Source organism: Eleutherodactylus coqui, chromosome 2, assembly GCF_035609145.1.
Source record: "Eleutherodactylus coqui strain aEleCoq1 chromosome 2, aEleCoq1.hap1, whole genome shotgun sequence".
Lineage (NCBI taxonomy): Eukaryota > Metazoa > Chordata > Amphibia > Anura > Eleutherodactylidae > Eleutherodactylus > Eleutherodactylus coqui.
The window spans coordinates 176,021,781-176,043,652 of NC_089838.1; the positions used below are offsets into that span (position 1 = coordinate 176,021,781).

General features: G+C 42.9%; 1 protein-coding gene across 3 annotated transcripts in view; it reads left to right on the forward strand.

Moving 5' to 3' along the window:
* The window catches only part of FBXL13 (F-box and leucine rich repeat protein 13), a 159,693-nt gene extending 138,232 nt beyond the window's left edge, over positions 1 to 21,461 (forward strand). For 2 of the 3 annotated variants that reach the window (XM_066591982.1, XM_066591983.1), the window contains exons 18-21: positions 11,357 to 11,440; positions 18,098 to 18,232; positions 19,148 to 19,311; positions 20,592 to 21,461. In XM_066591982.1, the coding sequence (XP_066448079.1) occupies positions 11,357 to 11,440; positions 18,098 to 18,232; positions 19,148 to 19,311; positions 20,592 to 20,754 (546 nt within the window). In that variant the 3' untranslated portion in view covers positions 20,755 to 21,461. The remainder of the gene's footprint in view (positions 1 to 11,356; positions 11,441 to 18,097; positions 18,233 to 19,147; positions 19,312 to 20,591) is intronic. The other variant, XM_066591984.1, reaches the window with a different exon arrangement.
* Positions 21,462 to 21,872: the final 411 nt, after the last annotated feature.

Here is a 21,872-nt window from a genome sequence, read left to right on the forward strand (position 1 = left end):
GTGGGGATTGTTATGTCTCTGCTCAGAGAAGGGCCTCAGTCATGGGCCTATTCTTTACCGGCTGATTCTGCTTGTTGACTGTGCGCTCAAAGATTTGTTTTTGGTAGGCCTGTCTGACGCAGTAAAAGATCTATTGCTGTCCCATCCGTCACCCTCTACTTTGAATCAGGCTATGGAATTGGCAGTCAGCTAGAGTACCGTCAAGAATGTGGTGCTAAGTCTCTGGCGACTTCTACAGCCTGTACCACATTGTCAATCCCCGGAGCTGACGGTATGGAAGTTGACCGGTTGACTCCTGAAGAACGGAGGCGGTTTCGGGTTTCAAACCAACTCTGTTTCTACTGCGGCAATGCTGGTCATCGCGTCCTGCCAGGAAAGGCAGATACGGAAGCAGCAGGAAAACTTCAGCTCCTAGTTGACTGTCAGGAGGGTCATCTAGGAGGTCAGGTACTCCCTAAATTATTGGTGCCTTGTAGTGTGTCTTACACGGCCTTTCACAGGGTGGGAGAGGCATTTATTGATTCTGGGTCGGCCGTGAACCTTATTCATTTGCAGTTCGTAAAACCACTGTTATCAAGTTTTACCGCGTTAGGTTTGCCGATCCACTTTACCAGTATTGATGCAACGCCTCTGTCCTCAGGGGTAGTGCGGTGGAGGACACCAGAACTTTGGTTCATGGTGGGCGCATTACATTCGGAGGTTATTTCATTCCTGGTCATGGAGAAGATGTCCTTGAATATCGTTTTGGGATTGCCGTGGTTAAGGACGCACAATCCTCAGTTCCATTGGACTACTCTGGAGCTAGTTCGGTGGGGAGGGTGCTGTCGGGATCATCTAGTGCCTGTTACATTGTGCTTCACCGATACTATTAGTATTCCAGACTATTTACGGGATTTTCAAGATGTGTTCTCTAAGAAGCTTTCTGAGGTATTACCCCCACATCGCGAATGGGATTGTAGGACTGATCTGGTCCGGGATAGTCCCATCCCTAAGGGGGCCATATTTAATCTGTCGGGTTGGGAGCATGAGGCTCTTAAATCCTATATTTCAGAGGCTTTAGCCAAGGAACATATCAGACCATCAAAGTCACCAGCTGAAGCAGGCCTATTTTTTGTTGAAAAGAAAGATGGGTCTTTGCTGCCTTGTGTTGACTATCGAAAAATTCACCGCTGCAGAGGACCAGTGTATACCTTAACTTTTGTCACAGACTGTAATCCTAGTTTACTTTATTTGTAAAACTTAACTTTTAATTCAGTAATATATTCTAAAATCCTAGACGGACACATAGGTTTGGTGGTAGAGATGCCTCCAGCCTAGCACCAAGGCTGGAGCTGCTGCCAGATCCTCATTGTTTGTTATTTTTATGCGTTGCTGACCTCTCTGCAAAGCCGGACTACTGGTGATTAGTACCGGCGTCTGAGCATAGAAAGGGACTTAGGTTATATACCGATACCCTGACAGATCAGGTAGATTTGCAACCTTAGAAATCTAGGGACAAGATCTAGTGAATTAGGCTAGAAAATCGCCTAGCATTCTGACGGATTGTTGTCAGTTTGCAAAAAGAGCCTCAGATTTATTTTCTGGCAGCACATTGGTTTGTCTAGAAATAGACACCATTGTATGTGCAGCATAGCTGTAACCAATTTAGGGGATCATTGTAGATGACCCTTTGGTTACTGAGCGTTGTTAACTCACCAGTTATTAAAGAGTGTGCAGACGCTAGCTATTTTTAAGATTGTCAATTTTTCGCACTCTGTACAATTAATTCCATCGGCGATCAAAAATCTATGGAATTAAGGTACATATAAGTATAGAGTTGCTGATCCTGGCCGTGTCATCTGGTTCTAAACGCTCGGTGACAATGCTCCTGAAGAATCGCGTAAGCGAGGAAACGCGTTGAGCACCATATAGAGAGAACGAGCACTATATAGAGAGAACAGAACCGAAAAAGAGATCATTTATCTCTTAGTGGTAAAATCTAATATTTTTCCAAAGGATCATGTTTTTTGGTATTATATCCTTGTATATCGACAAACCAGCACGGGTGATCGCATGAATACCGGTTGATGCGCTCACATGCATGAGATCTAGGGTAGTCTGCAAAACACATTGCAGCAGACCGTCTTGAATAAAAACTTGAATTAAGTGTTCTATGAGATATACAGAGGATAACGAATCGCATCATCTGCATACAAAGTTCTTTTATGAAAGCCTATGTGTCCGTCTAGGATTTTAGAATATATTACTGAATTAAAAGTTAAGTTTTACAAATAAAGTAAACTAGGATTACAGTCTGTGACAAAACTTGTGTTGACTATCGGGCTTTAAACAAGATCACCATAAAAAAATCAGTGCTCGCTCCCTCTGATCCCTTGAATCAGGCGGTGGGAGCACACTGGTTCTCTAAGCTTGACCTTTGGGGGGGCTTATAATCTTATACGTATTAAGTCTGGTGACGAGTGGAAGACCGCGTTCAACACCCCGTTGGGGCACTTCGAGTGTCTGGTTATGCCCTTTGGATTATGCAACGCCGCTGCAGTTTTTCAGGGGTTTATGAACACAGTCTTCCACGACTATCTAGGGGTTTTTATGGTTGTCTATTTTGACGACATTTTGGTGTACTTGTCGGATTGGGACACGCATGTCAGACATCTCCATTTAGTGTTAGAGCGGCTATGGGAGTACCAATTGTATGTTAAATTAGAGAAGTGCTCATTTGGGGTCAAACGCGTGTCATTTCTTAGGTATATTGTTACTCCAACTGATGTGTGTATGGAGTCAGACAAGGTTGCGGCAATTGCACAGTGGGCTAAACCAGATAATTTGAAGGCTCTTCAGCGCTTTCTTGGGTTTGCCAACTTTTACAGAAAATTTATCAGAAATTTTTCAGTGATTGCACAACCACTCACTGATCTCACGAAAAAAGGAGCGGACGTGACGTCGTGGTCTCCGGAAGCTTCAGAAGCGTTTGAGCAACTTAAGAGGGCTTTTTCCACAGCACCGATGCTTGCTCAGCCTGACCCTCGGAAGCCCTTTTTCGTGGAGGTAGATAATTCGGAGGTTGGGGTGGTGGGAGCCCTCTCCCAGGAATTGGGGGGCCATTCAGGGTATAGTCCATGTGCCTTCTTTTCCCATAAATTCAGTAGCGCTGAGCGCAACTACGATGTTGGGAACAGGAAACTGTTGGCAATAAAATGGGCATTTGAGGAATGGTGTCATCTTCTGGAGGGGGCTCGACACCAGGCGACAGTCTTCACCGATCACAATAACTTAGTGTATTTTGAGAATGCTAAGCGTCTTAATGAGCGGCAAGCCAGGTGGGCCCTTTCTTCTCGAGATTCAATGTTACAGTCACGTACCTGCCGGGAGATAAAAATGTGAAAGCTGACGCCCTTTCCCGCAGTTTCGGAACGCCAGAGGTTGAGGACTCTTCTCTGGAAGGCATCCTCCCGCCCGGTGTCGTGGTGGCAGCCCTGACACGGAACCTTCCGGCTCAGCTTCAGGAATATCAACAAGAAGCCCCGGAGGGGGTTTCGGCAGGGAAGTTATTTGTACCGATGTCTCTGCGGTTGTTGGTTCTGGAAGAGTCTCATTCCTCGATTTTTGCAGGGCATCCGGTGGTCCAGGGGACTCTTGAGCTATGTTCCCAAGTCTACTGGTGGAGTTCGTAAATCGGTGTTCAGCTTGTGCATGTGGTAAGAGTCGCTGTAAGAGCCCTGAGGGACCATTAATGCCGCTGTCAGTACCTGGTAGTCCATGGTCGCATGTGTCCACGGATTTTGTCACTGACCTGCCTCTGTCACAAGGTTGTTCCACCATTTTGGTTGTTGTTGACAGGTTCTCGAAAATGGCCCATTTTGTTGCTTTGGGAAAATTGCCGTCTGCCGCTGAATTAGTGAAGATTTTCATTAGAGAGTTTATAAGATTGCACGGAATACCGGTCAATATAGTTTCAGATCAGGGGGTGCAATTCGTGGCCCAATTTTGGATCGTCTTCTGTAAAAACTTGGGAACATCTCTGTCTTTCTCATCAGCGTTTCATCCGCAGATGAATGGGCAAATATAATGTAAAAATCAAGACCTAGTACAATACCTGCGTCTTTTTTTGGACGAGAGGGTCAGTCGGTGGGTAGAGTTTTTACCTTTGGCCGAATTTGCCATAAATAATCGTATCAGTTTTGCGACGGGGGTGTCACCTTTTTTCTGTGTGTTCAGTCGGCATCCCCAGTTCCTGACTTCCATTCCAGTACCTACAGCTTGTTCCGCTGTTGATGTTGTTACTAGTGAGTTGCAGGAGATCTGGAATGGTGTGCACAAGAATCTGGAGGAAGCAAGTGGTCATATGCAACTACGTAGTTGTAAAAGGTTCACTGTGGAGCCATTTGAGGTCGGTCAGAAGGTCTATCTGTCCACGAAGAATTTAAAATTGAAGCTCCGCTCGGTAAAGCTTGCGCCGCATTTTATCGGTCCCTTTGCCATAACGCGAGTCATTAATCCGCTAGCTTATGAGTTTGATTTACCGAGTTTTTGGAGGATGCATAGGGTGTTTCATAAATCCCTTTTTAAGTTGTTTATCCCTTCGGTTGTGCCCGCTTCCGGGCCCCCTCCACCCACCCTTGTGCAGGGTGAATTTGAGTATGAGGTTGAAGAGATTTTGGATTCTCAGTTGGTGCGGGGGTCCCTGCAGTACTTGGTTGCTTGGAAGGGCTTTGGTCCTAAGGAACATTCCTGGGTGCCCGCGCAAGCGGTCCATGTGCCCATTCTTGTTCAGCGTTTTCACCATCTCAACCCTGATAAGCCAGCGTCTGTGTCCGAGGGCCCGGAGGTCCCCCGCCAGAGGGGGGGTAATGTTACCATGAGGCCGGTCAGGGACCACGGGTGGCAGTGGCACTGTTCGCCGCGGCATTCTGGGATGGTGTTGTGCCCACGTTTGGGTCGGTAAGCGGCGTCGCCGTGCTCCGGTGTGCAGGTGCGGCGGGTGGGGCGTGCGTGCCTGCTATGAGAGGCGCGTGCTCTACCTTTGTGAGTTATACTGGCTGGCTGGTAGCTCCAGTCAGCTGGCTTGATTGGTCTCCACCCAAGGGGCGGAGACTCCTGAATATAGTCTGGCAGCTGCTGATAGCAGTTGCCAGTTATTGGTTCCATTCCCTGTGTGTCTGACTTCGGTCCTGCTCCAGTGAAAGTTACCTTGTCTCTATCCAGCTCTGCCTGTGTTCTGTGGTTTTCCTGTTGTGTTGGTTTATTCTATCAGCCTAGCCTGTTGGTAGTAGTAAGTTGTCATCTGCATAGGTACGGCGGTTCTTTCCTGTCCTGCCGCTAGGCAGCGTAGGGTCAGTGTTGGCGTACTGGACCTGTCCACCTTTGGGGCTACCTCTAAGTAGGGACATTGGTGTGGGTGAGGGTCAGGGAGATCCGTGCCGTGTAGAGATGAACGAGCCTACTCGTCCACGCCCCTTTTTCGCCCGAGCGCCGCGACTTTCGAGTACTTCCGTACTCAGGTGAAAAGATTCGGGGGGCGCCGTGGGTGAGTGGGGGGTTGCAGCGGGAAGTGGGGGGGAGAGGGAGAGAGAGAGGGCTCCCCCCTGTTCCCCGCTGCTACCCCCCACTCCGCCATGCCTCCCCCCGCCCCCCGAATCTTTTCACCCGAGTACAGAAGTACTCGAAAATCGCGGTGCTCGATCGAGTAATTACTCGAAACGAGTATACTCGCTCATCTCTAGTGCCGTGCGTACCTGTGCACACTACTAGTACTGTAACAAAATATATGTATATTGATAAAACATACATCTAAATTATACGACTCGTTTCATTTCTAATTTCTAATTAGATACGAATAAAGTCTTAATTTTGTTAATTAGAAATGACTAGAGTATGCAGAACAGAGCTCCGATGTTCTGCATATGTATGTTACACTATGCAGGACAGCGCTGCGGAGCTTTGCAAGATTTACTTTCATCGGCGATCAGAACAATTTTTCTATATGAAGAGTGAATACATGGAATAAACATGATGGCTATGATCCCTTTCACTCCTCTATAGGAGTCCCATTTGTAGGGAGCTGTTTTTGCTGTCTAAACAGCCTGATAGAGACTGACTAGTTAGGCACACTCGCCCTGCAGGAATGCACTGTTTGGGCTGTGGAGTTATGAAGATGTTAGGCAATTGACGTCAGAATAAACTTAATCAGTGGTAATTCAAATACCATTATGGCACATTCATGATAGTCTACTTTCACTGAACATATCTGAAAATTTCAGGGCTCCTGAAACCATATCAATCACTTTCCAAACAGAGGATTTATTGGAGGAGCTAAGAACTATTTAAAGCAAACATAAGTGCGAGTGTAGCTTGATTTAAAATGTGGTTTGTTTTTAAGTGTGTGTGACTTAAAATCACACAGAATCTGCTTAATTTTATTTATGTTTTAGATCAAGTCACAGTTGTCTTATAGCTTATACATTGTAGCTAGATTTGTCGTTCCTACAGGTTAATACATTGTGCTGAGGGGGTATATCTGGGGATTACATTGTTATATTTAAAAACACATGTATTGCTATATTTAAAAACACACAGAATTTGCTAGTCAGTTCAATCTCCAGTGCCCTGCACAGGTGATTAATTATGAGCAGGATTACCTAATTAACCCCTTCCTACTATAGAAGGTACAGTTATGTCCTGTGTGGTCGGGGTATGTATGAAGAGAGATTGCGGGGCGACCTCTTTTCATACAGCGTGGGCTGTTTATTACAGCTGACACCCACGGGCAATAGCTGCAATCAGCCGCGTGGCTGATCAGCACTATTAACCCTATAAATGCCGCTGTCAATTCTGACAGCGGCATTTAAATCCCCCAAACAATGAGATCGCAGGCCCCAGTGCTGTCTTAGCAGGCTGCCTATTAAGCCATCCCTGTGGTGTGGCTGGATAGAATGCCTGCCCGATTGCAGTATCATGTAATGCAATGGTATTACATCATACTGCAGAAGCAATCAAAGCATCACAAGTTGTTGTCCCCTGTGGGGACTAAAAAAGAAAACAGTAAAAATCAGAACAATACAGTTTTACCAAATATTAAAAAAAGTAAATAAAAGTAAAAAAAAAACCTTTTGCCATAGTCATAATAATAGAATCTAAATAATAAAAACAAAAATACATATTTAATATCGCTGCGTCCCTAAAAGTCCAATCCATCAAAGTAGCGCATTATTTAGCCCGCGCGGTGAACGTTTTTCGGTTTAAAAAAAAAATGCCAGAAATGCACTTTTTTAGTCACCCTGTCTTCCAGAAAAAATGCAATTAAAAGTGATCAAAAAGTCTTATGTATTCAAAAATGGTACCAACGCAAACTACGGAGCATCCCAGAAAAAAATGAGACCTCACTCAACTATGTCGACGGAAAAATTAAGTTATTTAAAAAATGAAATGTCTTTGAAAAAAAATAAAAGTAGTACAGCAAAAAACAAAACAAAAAACAACTATCTAAGTTTGGTATCGTAGTAATTATACTGAACCATAGAATAAAGTTATCATGTCATTTTTGTTGCAGTTTGTGCGCTGTAGAAACAAGACGCACTGGAAGATGGCGGAATGTAGTTCTTTTTTCCATTTAACTCCTTAGAACTTTTTAAAAGTTTTTCAGTACATTATATGGTATGTTAAATGGTACTATTGAAAAACACAACTCGCCTCGCAAAAAACAAGGCTTCATACAGCAACATCGATGGATAAATAAAGGAGTTAACAATTTTTTAAAAGGAGGGAAGAAAAAACATAAATGGAAAAAAAAGGTCTGCGTCTTTAATGGGTTAAGGTGCAATAAATTGCATCTGTTGAGCAGCTGTTCAAGGAAGCATGCTGCTGTACCAGATGTGAGCATGTTGCATGTTTGGAAGCCTAGATCCTGGATCTAAATGTGCAGTTTCTAACACTGAGATCAATTGACAACCTGGAAAGAAGTTAGCTGCTCACTGAGCAGGCACTCGCTAGGCTAGATGTGGGGGTGGATGGTATCATGGGAATGCAAGATCAGGTAGCTAGCTGGGTAACACTTAAAAGGAGGGGTCAAGGCAAAAGTGCCAAGGAGGCTAGTCCTGAACTAGCAAACCCCAGCAAGTTTGAAAAGTTTGCAGAAGAGGGGAATGCCATTACAGGGTTAGCACTACTGCAGCATAACATGCCCTCTGACTGCCAGGGGAATTTCTGCTCCAGTAAGAAGGGAAATAAGAGCGCAGGGCAGGCCAAACAGGTCCTGGTAGTGGGAGACTCAATTATTGGTGGGAATCGGTGAACGGTGTATTGTCTTCCTGGTGCTCAAGTTCAACACATCACGAATCAGGTTGACAGATTACTGGAAGGGGCAGGTGAGGACCCAGTAATCATGGTACATATTGCCACCAATGACAAAGTTATAGGTAGGTGGAACGTCCTTAAAAAAAATTTCAGGGACCTGCGATGTAAACCTAGGGCAAGGACCTCCAAAGTAGTATTCTCTGAAATACCACCTGTACCCCTTGTCTCACCAGAAAGGCAGCAGGAGATTAAGGAGGTAAACAAGTAGTTCAAGAGTTGGTGTTTAAAGAAGGAATTTGGGTTCCTGGGGAACTGGTCTGAATTTGCGGTTGGCTACAGGTTCTATCCTAGGGATGGGCTGCATTTTAATGGGAAGGGTGCAGCTGTGCTGGGGTAGAAAGATGGCTAGAAGGTTGGAGGAGTGTTTAAACTAGTGGTAGGAGAGGGTAACCAGAGATATATAGGGGAAGATGGAATAGACAGTGATCTGAGATTAAGTAATGAAAATGGGGGTGGAGCCGTGGGAGGGCTTAGTACAGTTAGAAATGGCAGAACAGTTCTAGGGATACACGCCAAAAACTTTTAAACTGCATACTGAGCTATGCTAGAAGCCTGACCAATAAGGTTGACAAGCTGGAAGGAATAATGTCTGAGTATAATTATGACATAGTGGGGATAACTGAGACCTAGCTGGATGAAAGCTGTGACTGGGTAGTTAACTTACAGGGTTATAGTTTGTTCAGAAGGAGTGATAAAAAAAAAGAAAAGGGGGAGGGTTTTGTCTTTTATATAAAGCCCTGCTTAAAGCCCACACGACATGAAGATATATGTGGGGGAAATGAATAAAGGGAGTTTCTATGGGTAGAAATACATAGAGAAAAAAAAAATCCTCATAAGGGTTGTGTATAGGCCACAAAATATAACAGAAGTCACTGAAAATCTATTACTTAGGCAAATAGATGAAGCGGCAAATCCCAATGAGGCAATTATTTAGGGGGGATTTTAACTACCTGGATTTAAACTAGGAAACTGAAACCTGTGGATCTCATAATGGAAATGAGTTTCTATCAATAACTAAAGATAATTACATTTCCCAGCTTCCGCAGGACCCAACTAGAGGAACAACTATTTTGGATTAAATATTATTCAACAGACCAGACAGAATAGGGATGCAGGTTGGGGGACACCTAGAAAATAGTGATCATAATATAATACATTTCCATTTTTCTTTCAATAAGTTGTTTTGTTCAGGGGCCCAAAACATTCTCAACTTCAGTAAGGCAAAGTTCGATCAGCTTGGGGATGCTCTTAACCTTATTGACTGGGACAATGCTCTCAGAAATAAGAGTACAGACAATAAATGGATGAATTTTTAAAAGCATCCTAAATTCTCACTGCGAGTGGCTCATAACATACAGGAATAAAAGGGTTAGAAACAGGAGAAAACCAATGTTGCTCAATAAAGATGCAAAGGTGAAATAAACAACAAAAGAAGGCATTTAAACTACTAAAGCAAGAAGGCAACGAAGAAGCACTAAAAAGCTATAAGGAAAAAAATAAATTATGTAAAAATCAAATAGAAGCAGGAAATGTAAAAATAGAAAAACATGTTGCCAAAGAGAGTAAAACTAGCCCTAAACTGTTCTTCAACTATATAAATAGTAAAATGATTAAATAGGAAAGTGTTGGCCCTTTAAAAAGTAATGAGGGAAGAATTGTAGAGGGTGATTAGGAAAAAGCAAATCTGTTAAATAGGTTTTTTTGGCCACTGTATTCACTCAGGAAAATGAAATGTTAGGTGTAATGCAGAGTGATAAAGCAAACTCTCCATGAAATCTCACCAATCTATACCAGGCAGAGGTGCAGAACGGCCTGACAAAGATTAAAATAGACAAATCACCAGGTCCTGATGCACATACATACCTGAGTTCTAAGGGAATTAAGTAATGTGATAGACAGACCCTTGTTTCTTATATTTAAAGATACTATAGTGATGAGGTCTGTTCCACTGGATTGGCGCATAGCAAATATGATGCTGATATTCAAAAAGGAGTCAAAAAGCGAACCTACGAACTACAGGCCAGTAAGTCTAACTTCTATTGTGGGTAAAATGTTTGAGGGTTTTCTTTTTCAGCATTACAAACTAAGTTATTTTGCATCCTGTAACAGAGCTGCTCCATTGTTTACCTGCTCCTAAGCTTTCAGTTAGTCACTGCTGCTTGTCACATGGTGCATGGTCCTCCTCAGCTTCTGCTCGCCCCGATGCTTCTCTGTGTAGGGCACACTTCCGATCCCTTTCTTAAAGGGCCAACACACGATCCCTAGTACTGTCCCCACCAATCTCCAGCAACCAACTGCTATATTAGGCATCAACCCCCAATAGAGTATTCCTAAGCAATTGGTTTCCTACCATTGTGACAAAGCCCCATTCATGTGCTTCTCACTAGAGGCGGCCAGATGCCTGGAATATCAGAGGTAAAGTCACACCCTTAGTCACTCTCCCTGACCACACCCCCTTTTTGGTAAGGGTGCCCTTTGGTAAATTCTTTTTCCCATGGGTAACCCAAGGCTAAAAATGTTGGGAAACACTGACATGGAGTATAATATAGAATGGCATTCACATCTGGAGCCCAGATCACTTATTACTAACTCAGCATTTACTGCACACAGAACATAAATTAGCACAGTTCCCGACCCACAGGATCCTCTTCTTAAGCCATATGTAAATTACAGGGAAATGAGTTTTCTCTTTGGTCACTTTATTAAAACCATACCACTTTTTAGGGTTTTGAAGCTAATGATTTGTGATGTATGGTACAGCAAGATATTTTATAGTGTACAGGGTGGTGTTTTCACAAATATTGGAGTCCTTGGCTAGAGAAAAGTCTTACCTCATCTCGAATGTATGCACAAAGATCAAGTCTGGTATCTGTGCTCATGCAATCCTGATAATTCCTTGCCAGGAGTAGGATACAAAGGAAGGGGAAATTAAATGCCTGTTGATGTCCTGGCTTTTTTTCAAGATAAAACCCTGGAGGAATAAGATTTCCGTTATTGTGTTTTACAGGGACTGACAGCACTGGGGGCCCAAAGTAAAATAAGAGAGCTTTCTGTCTCCGAATGCCTGGGAATCACAGATATCGGTATTCAGGTAAGATGTCATACAAATATTAATGGAAACTATAAAACTATATCTCTAAAAATTTTGTCCTTCTTTCTGGCTGTTTTGTGATGAAAATGAGTGTTGGAATATTGCCTCCACAGCGCCACCTATTGGAAGGTAGGTTCCAATAGGTGGCACTGTAGAGGCATTGTTTCATCATTCATATGCATAGCTTTTTTTCCAATGAAGCATTGAAGAAATATTACAGTTTGTGCTATGGGAATTAACCCCTTAATGACCTGGCCTATTTTGGCATGGAGGACCAAACAATTTTTGGTAGATTTTCATCTCCATTTTTCAGAAGCCATAACTTTTTTATTTTTCCGTCGACGCGGCCGTATAAGGGCTTGTTTTTTGCATGGTGAACTGTAGTTTTTATTGGTGCCATTTCTGGGTACATAGACTATATTGTAAAACTTTTATTATGTTTTTTTATGATCATAGGGAGAGAAAACCCATCAATTCTGCGCTAGATTTTTACTTATTTATTTTTTAAGCGTTAATTATGCAGCATAAATGACACAATACATTTTTATCTGCGGGCTGTTACGGTTACAACGTTACCAAAATTCTTATATTTCTTTTAGGTTTTTCCACTTTTCTGCAATAAAAACCTTTAAAAAAATTTTTTTTTTCAAATCGCTGCAGTCCTATAACTTTTTTATTTTTCCATGGATGGAGCTCTATGAGGGCTTATTTTTTGCGAGACAAGCTGTAGTTTTTATTGGTACCATTTTGGGGTACATTTTGCCTCAGTTTATTAGTGTTTTTTGTATGCTTTTTGCCGTGCAAGATAAAAAAGCATGTTCGATTTATTGTTTGGGTCTTTATGGACACAACGATACCAAATAATTGGGATTTTTTTTAATGCTAATATGAGAAAAAGCCTAAAAAGTGGATTTTAATTTTTTTGTACATTTTTATTTTTTGTACATATTTTTATTTTTTTTTTACACAATTTGTGTCCCTCTGGGGGACTTACACTGTAGCACCAATGATCGCTACGATAAGGCATTACAGGACTTCTCTCCTGCAATGCCTTATCACTTATACAGTGATCACAGGCTCTGGCAATACAGGACACCGGTATCTGGCGTCCTGTTGCCATAGCAACCAGCCGCTCCCCCTGTGAACTCTTTCCCTGCTGCAATCTACTTTGCCGGCCTCCCACTGCCGGCTAGTGCGAGATCGGTCATGATCTCGCTCTATCCCTATGACGTAAGGGTACGTCATTTTGCAGGAAGTACCTAGCTCCCATGACGTATCCTTACGTCATAGGGAGGGGAGGGGTCAAAGTCCATTTTGGGCTGGATATAATTATCACTTGTACAATAAGTACATACTATCCTCTGATTAATTGCAGCTTTTTAAATGCAGCTGCCTCAACCATATCCTTCTCCTTCCCCACTCAGCCTACAATCGTCAGGGCAGTGTGAGCAGTAACAGTGATTGAGTTATCACTGACCGCAGCTGGCTCCCCTTCGCGACTGACATAGCTTATAATTACACATAGCAGAGGTGATTGTGGGCACTTTGAGGTTAGCTAGGGGCATGAAAGCATGAATTAGAAAGTGTACAAGTCGCTTTTCTCCCAACTTCCCTTTGTGTAGCAGTAAATGACAAAATCTCCTCTCCTGCTGTCTAGTGCATATATACATCTCTCCTCCCTCCTGTCGTTCCTTCCACAGTACAAGACTCTCAGTACTCCAGGTATCACTGTAATGGGACACGGGGTGAACCTAGGAAGTAAACTGTTGAAAAAAATTAATAACATTCAATTAAAATGTATTTATGTAAAAATACATGGACTTAGAGAAAAAGACTCCATAGCCTTTAATAGATGTTCGCATAGAACTTGCTCAACCACGATTGTGCAGCCAGTATGATGGCACTGTTCAACAATGGGTTGTGGTCTGCTTTGTATTATAGCTATATGGCCTAATATTGTACAGTATTTAGCAGCAAATACAGGGTTATTACAAATGATCTTTTCGATTTGAATCACTCATAAATCACATTTAATGACACTCAGATGCATAAATTTGATATCAATGGAAACAGAAACTAAAAAAGTTTTGTTGCACAGCATAAAAACGTGAAACCCTTTATCACTCGACACACATAGAGTGTATTGAAGTTCCTACCATGTACGTTGTAGCACATCGTGATTGACTGGTGCAGTGGCTTTCGTGACACTTACTCGCAGATCATGCAAGGTGGGTTGTAAGAGTGGCATTTAGACTATCTCCAATACTCCCACAGAGAAAAAAAAAATTCATAAGATGTAAATTCCGGGTAACATGATGGCTAAGTTCAGTATTGCCACGACCTGCACGGCCAACCTGTCTGTTTGGTAGTCACCTTCGTTGTGAAAATGGGGGTGCCTCGTCAAGTTGGGATTTCCTGTTGCAGCTGCAGCAGAAGCCATAGCCATAGCAGGTACAAAATCCCCAGGATTGTTTTCTCATGGAAAAAGAAGTGGCGGTACGCTTTCCTGCGGGTTTTCCCTCTCCCTGATTCTGCAGGGAGCATGCAGCAGTACACAATGCATTGCATACTGCTGCTTAGCGACAAATCCCCATGCACTAACTTGGCCTGTATGCACGCCAACATAGAGTATGTTGTGTTCTCTTTTTGTCCATGTATTTTGCGCACCGTGTAAGGGAAGACCCGTTGAAAGTAATATAAAGTTGATTACCGCATATTACACACACAAAACCTGCAAGCTGCAGTTTGCATACTCTCGCAGAAAGATCACCTGACTCTGTCGTGGGTTTCAGGGTCGGTAACAATCACAATCAGTAGGGATGACATTGTAACTGCACAGAATCTTCCACACAGGCGGCTGCAGGAAGTCCAATTCTCTGCTTTCTGAAGACTGTGTGAAACTTCTCCGGACACGCTCCACTGTTTCCATACTTACTGGTGGACGGCCGGATGATTTTCACTTACAGATGCAACCTTTTTCCTTAAAATTGGAAAACCACTTAGCAATTGTGTGCTTGCTTGGTGGATCTTCACCAAACTTTGTTCGAAAAGGACATTGAACATTAATAACAGGCTCGTAGACCTGAAAATCAAGGCTACAAAATGCTCTCCTGTCTTCCTTGGCAGACATTTTGTCACATATTTCCCTAGCGACGACTACGGCAGAATAAACTTTTTGGGCCTCATTCAACAAACGGTCTACCAGTTAGACTGTCCTTGTTGCCCATAGCAACCAATTGCTGCGCAGCTTTCATTTGCCTCAGCAGCTTTGAAATGAAAGCTGCGTTGCGATTGGTTGTATGGGCAACAAGAAGAGTTTTGCTAAATGAAAAGTGTTGAGTTTGTTTCCATTGATCCCAAATTTACGTGTCTGACTGTCATTAAATGTGAGTTCTGAGCATTTCAAACCAGGAAGATCCTTTGTAATAAGCCTGTATATTTATTTGTTAATGCCCCTCTGTTCTTGCCCCAGTGCCGTTTCGCTACTGTGGTTACTATGATGCCTCAATTAAAACCTGTATGCTCCAAATTTAATTTCTGTCCAAAATGACTTGAAAGTCATTGCTTCTTTACATCTGCAAGAATATTGCCGATATTAAAAACGTGACAGAGAATTTATGCTGAATGTGATTTATTTAAAAAAAAATACAATTATGCCAGGAGATCTGATCCTACATGATGATATATATGGGCTGCCCCTATTCACATTAGATTGTTGCTGGATTTCCTCAATATTGGGCCAGGTGCATCATGCATCGAACAGCACAGACAGGGCCCGCGTGCTCTCCTATCCGCACAGGCAGTGGACATTGTATGCCCAATTGTCATCCGTGATACAGAAGATAGGGCATGCTGCGGCACTTGTGTATATAGACTAATTGGGAAATACATGGACAGCACATGGGCCAAAAATCTGGGCGTGTTGAGTAAGCCCTAAATCTAATGTGTATGGATACTAACTTCTCCATATAGCCCGCTTTTCACGTGACCTCTACTCGTAAAAATGAGTGATGAATTTGAGTGCCCAAACTGGCAAATCTCTTTGTGGTTGCTTTAACCCAAATCCTTGCAGTCAAGTCTACTAACAGGGATGACCAGAAGAGTAAGGTCTTATGTCCACTTGCACGCATGGATACCACTGCTGAATCCCGCAGTGGTATCAGTGTGTGCCCGTGGCTATGGAGAGGAAAAGAATGTTTCTTACCTCTCCGGGTCCAGCGCGGATCGCCTCGGAGCTAGCCAGATCTTCTTTCTTCAACAAGGCGGATGTGTCCGGGAGCGTCGCGCGACGCACCCAGCACATGTGCAGTGCTTGCCTTTTGAATCCCTTGCTTTTCCGCGGCACCTCCACAGTGACAGCTGCGGTTTGCTGCGGCGGGGACAGCTTACATTGACTTCAATGTAAGCCGTCTCTGCGGGACCCGCAGGAAAGAGGAGCATGCTTTTACTTGCCGTGCGGACGCTAATGCATCCCTATGGGCTGCAAGAGGTGCGGATCTCCCGCACAGATTTTATAATTAAAATCCGCACGTAAACATTAGGTCTAAATTCTGTTTTCGCAAGGGCCATCTTCATTTATGTGGCAGTACCAGCGGCTTCCCCAACATGTGACTGCTAGACCTTCTGGCAGATTGACCACACTATCAGATCACTTTCAGGTTTGCTGCCACTAAAAAGGGAGAATGCCCTAGTATCCAATGTCACATAGATGTCGAGAGTAAGTACATTATGAGTATGCCGAGTTCATTCTGTGCAGAGTTTATGCTGTTCACTGAAACCTTACCAAATGCATGTAGTCCTTCCCCTAAAATTCTTGGAAAATGCTAATTTGGGGTGGTTTCATACATAGTTTTTTTTTAAGGGAAAACTCCATGGCCAGATGTTAGCTGTAGGTCACTAGGAAGTTATGAAATGCAATACATACTTTCTTTTTGCAGTTTCTTTTAAAACCTTACATGATCTGGCTTTTTTTAGGCATTTTCTTATAGATTTCTCTATAGGGAAAAAAGACACGTGCATATAAAAATAAACAGTACCTAACATAGCCTGTGAAAACTACATACAATTCATGGTGGTTTTTTCCCCCACATGCAGACTCTGAAAAGCAGTTTATTGGAAAAAAAAAGAAAAACATATCAACTTATAGAAACTGTGTCAGGCTGCCACACAGGGATGTGCCCCATTGATGGGGTAAATCCGCATGAAGATCTGCATCAAAATCCGCGGCAGAACTCCAAAGCTCAGCCTCACTTATTCCACAAATTGAACTGTCCGATCTATGTTGGAAAAACCCATCATGGATGTGACTGGACAGGGCTCATGTGAACGAGGCCTTAGGGTGTCACCATGCAGAGATCAGACTCTTGGAGCTCAGGGTTTCTTTATTGGACCTTTTATTCTTACTTCTGAATAACTTCTGTTCTGCACATTAGAAATACTGGCAATAACTTACAGAAATCTGTACATCTTATACGATGGAAATACATTAGGGATGTTAGTTGATGTTCTTATCTTTGTCTACAGTATAACACCATTTACTAAGACGAAGAATTAGCATGAAATACAGCTGTGAGAAGATCACTTTTTAAGTAATAAGACAGCTGCATTTTCTGTTAGGATTCTACTAGCAAGTTGTAGGAAACATTTTAATATTTGCAAGATGTTAATGTACTGCGTGCCAGACCAATACTGATGCAGCTGCAGAGACAAAAGTTTCAGTCATATTTCACTGTTGAAACTAGAAAACTTCCAGGGATGGTTAAGAAGCTACAGATAAAAGAGAATGGAAACAAGTAATATTAATGACTGGATACATAGTTAGGGCTCCTGTATATGGCAGCTCCTTAGTACGACGGTGCATGGCTTCTGTGCCGCTGTACAGTCAGTATAGGAGAGAATACCTCAGGAAATATGGCATCCAATGGAATAAGCCATGGTTTTCACTCTGTCGGATTTGGAAGGAATTGGTGACACATGGAGGTACGGTAGAGAATCTATGTGGCCTCAGCAGTGTTGTGCCATATACTAGTAGTCATCTGAGTACTTCACTGCTGCATTCATGTACACAAAGACCGGCAGGGAGGACTAGGCCAGTCCGGGATTTAACAAGCAAGTAATACTACTATTATTTCCCATCTTGCAATGATATATACAGGATATATATCATATAGTATGTAGGCTACCTTCAATCAGATCACAAAGGCAGTTGCTCTTAAAATTAAGGTCCTATAGGTGGAAAAGACCACATCTAAAACTATGCTTCATCTTAGAAAAAGAAAGCCCCACATGGGTCAGAATTACCTCAAATGCGTTGTGTCAGAAGCTCACATCCGCCTCTTCACTGCAGGAAGCTGCTGCCATCTGGCCAATAGATGAAACAAAACACACAAAACTCCTGACTGAAATGCTGTATGGAATCCATCCTACACCGGACGGTGGTGGAGGTGAACAGATGGCCCCGGGGTGCCCAATTACCTTTGGTAGGATAGTGGAGCTGTGGCTCCAAAAACTGTCACAATGAACCTGTGTGTGAAACCAACCCAACACTGGAATCCATCAGTTTGCTTTACAGGGTTTTTATTTAGTTAATGTATTAATACCGTATCATTCCAACTGGATATCATATAGTTAAACTGGACTTCGCTTGTCTTTGTACAGAAATTCTGCCATCAATCAAGGGATCTGGAGGCGCTGGATATTTCTCACTGCTTACAAGTGACAAACAGCACGGTGAAAACCATAGCATTTTGCTGTAAGATGCTCACGTCCATCAATATGGCTGGATGCCCAAAGGTAAGGCAGAGGAGGGGATTCTGGAAACTGAGATATGCACACAAACCACATCAATAGGATGCAAATAGTGCTTGTATGTTACGGGAAGCAGTTCTTACTGCTGGCACAACTTCATCGATGACTTTTGGAACAGCTCGCATCCAATCTTTATTTTTAGGTGTAACAAATTTGTAGGTCTTAAGTTGGAGATTTGGTCTAATCACAGACATCTTTTTGAATTAGCCTCAACATGTGAACGTACTAATATCACATATATGTATTTAAAAACGCATGCTTTAATAGATACATGAAAAGGCAATATCAATAGGCAAACTCATTTAGATTTTGTTGGATCCTTTATTATTAAGGCGATATAATCGTAGGATCCCGATGGGTCACTATGACATCCGGAGGCTTGAATATAGACTCCTGGTCTGCAAGCTACGGTGGCCTACGATAGTGTTTTTAAGACACTACTATACTGAAACCAAAACCAAGTCAGTTAGTGACTTATCACTACAGTAGTTAAAAGGGAACCTGTTCTCACCTTTGAGCCCCATAAACTGCAATATGGAGCTCATAGATGAGGGAACAGAGTCCGGAGAACTGTGTTTGATACTCACCAGGTACCCTGTCCCAGCGCTCTGTCCCTGTGAAGTTGGCACATGACTATTTTCAACTGTCTGAGTGCACGCACTTTCCTATAGAGATGAAGACTCAAACGGTATGCGCGCCATATTCGTGGGAACACAGCACTTTAACGGGACACCTGGCGCGTATCAAACACATCTTCCTAGACTCCCTGTTCCTTGACATAGTTTATGGGGCTCAAAAGGTGATGACAGTGTGCCTTTAAATTATATAGTAGTCAATAGCTGGAAATTTTTGTTGGAACACACAGATCTTGCTAATATTAATTAGCTGTATCTTATCTAGATTACAGACGTAAGCTTCCAGTATCTTTCTGGGGGCTGCCGGTACCTCCATATCATTGATATATCTGGCAGTATCCATCTCAGTGACAAGGCACTCAAATATTTGCAGAAAGGCTGCAGCCAACTCCGTACCTTAAGAATGTTCTACTGCAAGAGTATTACCAAGTAAGACCTGCCAATCCTTTTGTTTTGGTGATAAGTTGGTATTTCTACACTCATGATTTCTCTGTCTTTGTCATTTCAACACTAATATAAAAACAGAATGGCACCCTCTGAGCACTATCCTACCTCAATTACCATTTGGAATACCACAAGGGTATTGTTAGCCATTTAGTCATTCACGACCCACAGTGACCCTACAGGCTCCCTCCCTCCGTGTTTTTTGGTTTTGCACTGCTTCTTTCAGTTGTGTGATAGCCATGCCAGTATCAGCCATCGTGTCCTTTGGCGGCCGGGTCTTCTGCCGCTGATCTGTCCACAAGGTAACACATATGCCAAATACAAATACTTTAGCTGATTAACATTTAAGGGGTCACTTGGAAGAGCAGTAGCATCTGCTTACTTGGCTAATAGATGCCCTAATATATAAAAGGATTTGGTCACGGTCAGCGATGCGCTTTAAAACAAGGTTAGAAAGAAACCAAGAACAGGGAAGCTATATATAATTTACAGAATAACTTTACCAAAATACATAATCAGTGGAATCCATTGGGTACCCGAGGTGACCCTAAAAGAACACATTTAGCACCAAATCTTAGTTTCGGTTAAAACTTCTATACAGACATGAACAGAGTCTATACTTTAATCGATATTAGTGAATCTTAGGAGCAACAGCAGCTCCAACCTCAGCTGACCGATAAGGACTGTTGAGTATTAAAGGGAACCCATCTATACTGCGCCAACTACAGGCAGCATGAAATACAGTACCAACAGCCTCCCTCATTATAAAGAGCTGCTTTTTACTCAAACACTGCAGCATAGTCTTAAAAAAAAGAGCCGGACATGGGAAGAAGTGTCCAATGGGCAATTCCCCTCTGGCTTCTCCTGTCAGGCTTGATTGACAGGCCTTTCATGAACTACATACCTGTCAATCAAGCTTAACCAGGCAGAGCAGAGCCACACACTTTAACCCATTCCTCGCTCTTTAAAAACTGTTTCAAATTTTTTCAGACCAAGCCTAGTTCTTTGGCATTCCACTCTGCTTGTGGTTAGGTCAGCATGAATCTGCCGTCAGCCTCTCTTTACAGGGTGAAAGACATAACACAAAAACCATCTTGGCTGGGTTGGAAGATGCACTCGAGCTCCAGCTCTTTGAAGCACCATCAGAACCTGGCTAACGATTTTGTAGATGATTAGGGAAGGTCTTTTTCTGACTCGGCATTGCATTTTCATCATGTATGACACAAGTCTCATAATCTGATCCGATGAATATTCTTTTTCCACAGGGCAGCTGTTCTCAAAATTGAATCCAAATACCAAAGTGTGGAGTACAGTACAGATGATCCTCCTCCATGGTTTGGATATGACCGCCATGGTAACCTACTAGCTGGTGTGTCACATGTAGAGGAGACAGAAGAGAAAACTGCTGCTGAGTCAGTTGATGTGTAAATAGACCAAATTCAACTGTGTTTAAGGCCTCATTCACACAGACACCTCTCGCCTGAAAAATTTGCATCAATGCAGAATAACCGCGATTCAGTTTAGAGATTAATTAGCATTTTCTCGTCCATTCACACGAGCATATTGCATAAAAAATACACTGCAGCACAGAAGTCAGTCGGCCGGCAGAAATCCTTTGAATGACTTCTAACACTTAAATAGAGCCAGCTGTCTTCTTTTCTGTGCGCCGGTAAACTCCCTCCCCCTCCCATAGAAGTCTATGGCAGCTTCCTGCGTTTTTTTTTTTTATATACACTGCTATATTTTAGTGAATTTCACTGTAAGCATATCTTTCCATAACAACCTACAAGCCTACTCACATGAATTTAGTACATGGACCTGCACCTACCATGAGTTAAGGCCGCCAGACTAACTCATAATGTGGTAGCCGAGTGGAAAGCAGTAGCGGAGGACCCTGCACTATGCTACTCCCATTGAAGTCAAAGGGAGTTATGCAAACAGCATAGGGGTGTTACTTTTAGTTGCTTTCCCTTGAAATTATGTTGAAATCCATGGCCATCCATTTCTAAGCAATGTTCAGCTGCTTAAACTGAGGATTTGATAAAAGCCAGTCAAACAATTTATTTTCTGTCAACGTCTGTGTATTGTTACAGTAGATAAACATAATAAATGGTTTTCATTTTAATAAAACAAACTTTGAGCAATAGACTTAAAGGGGTTGTCCCGCGACAGCAAGTGGGTCTATACACTTCTGTATGGCCATATTAATGCACTTTGTAATGTACATTGTGTATTAATTATGAGCCATACAGAAGTTATCAAAAGTTTTTTACTTACCTGCTCCGTTGCTAGCGTCCTCGTTCCCATGGAGCCGACTAATTTTCGCCCTCCGATGGCCAAATTAGCCGCGCTTGCGCAGTCCGGGTCTTCTGCTCTCTTCAATGGAGCCGCTCGTGCAGAATGCCGCCTCCGTGTAGCTCCGCCCCGTCACATGCCGATTCCAGCCAATCAGGAGGCTGGAATCGGCAATGCACCGCACAGAAGAGCTGCGGTCCACGGAGGAAGAGGATCCCGGCGGCCATCTTCACCGGTAAGTATAGAAGTCA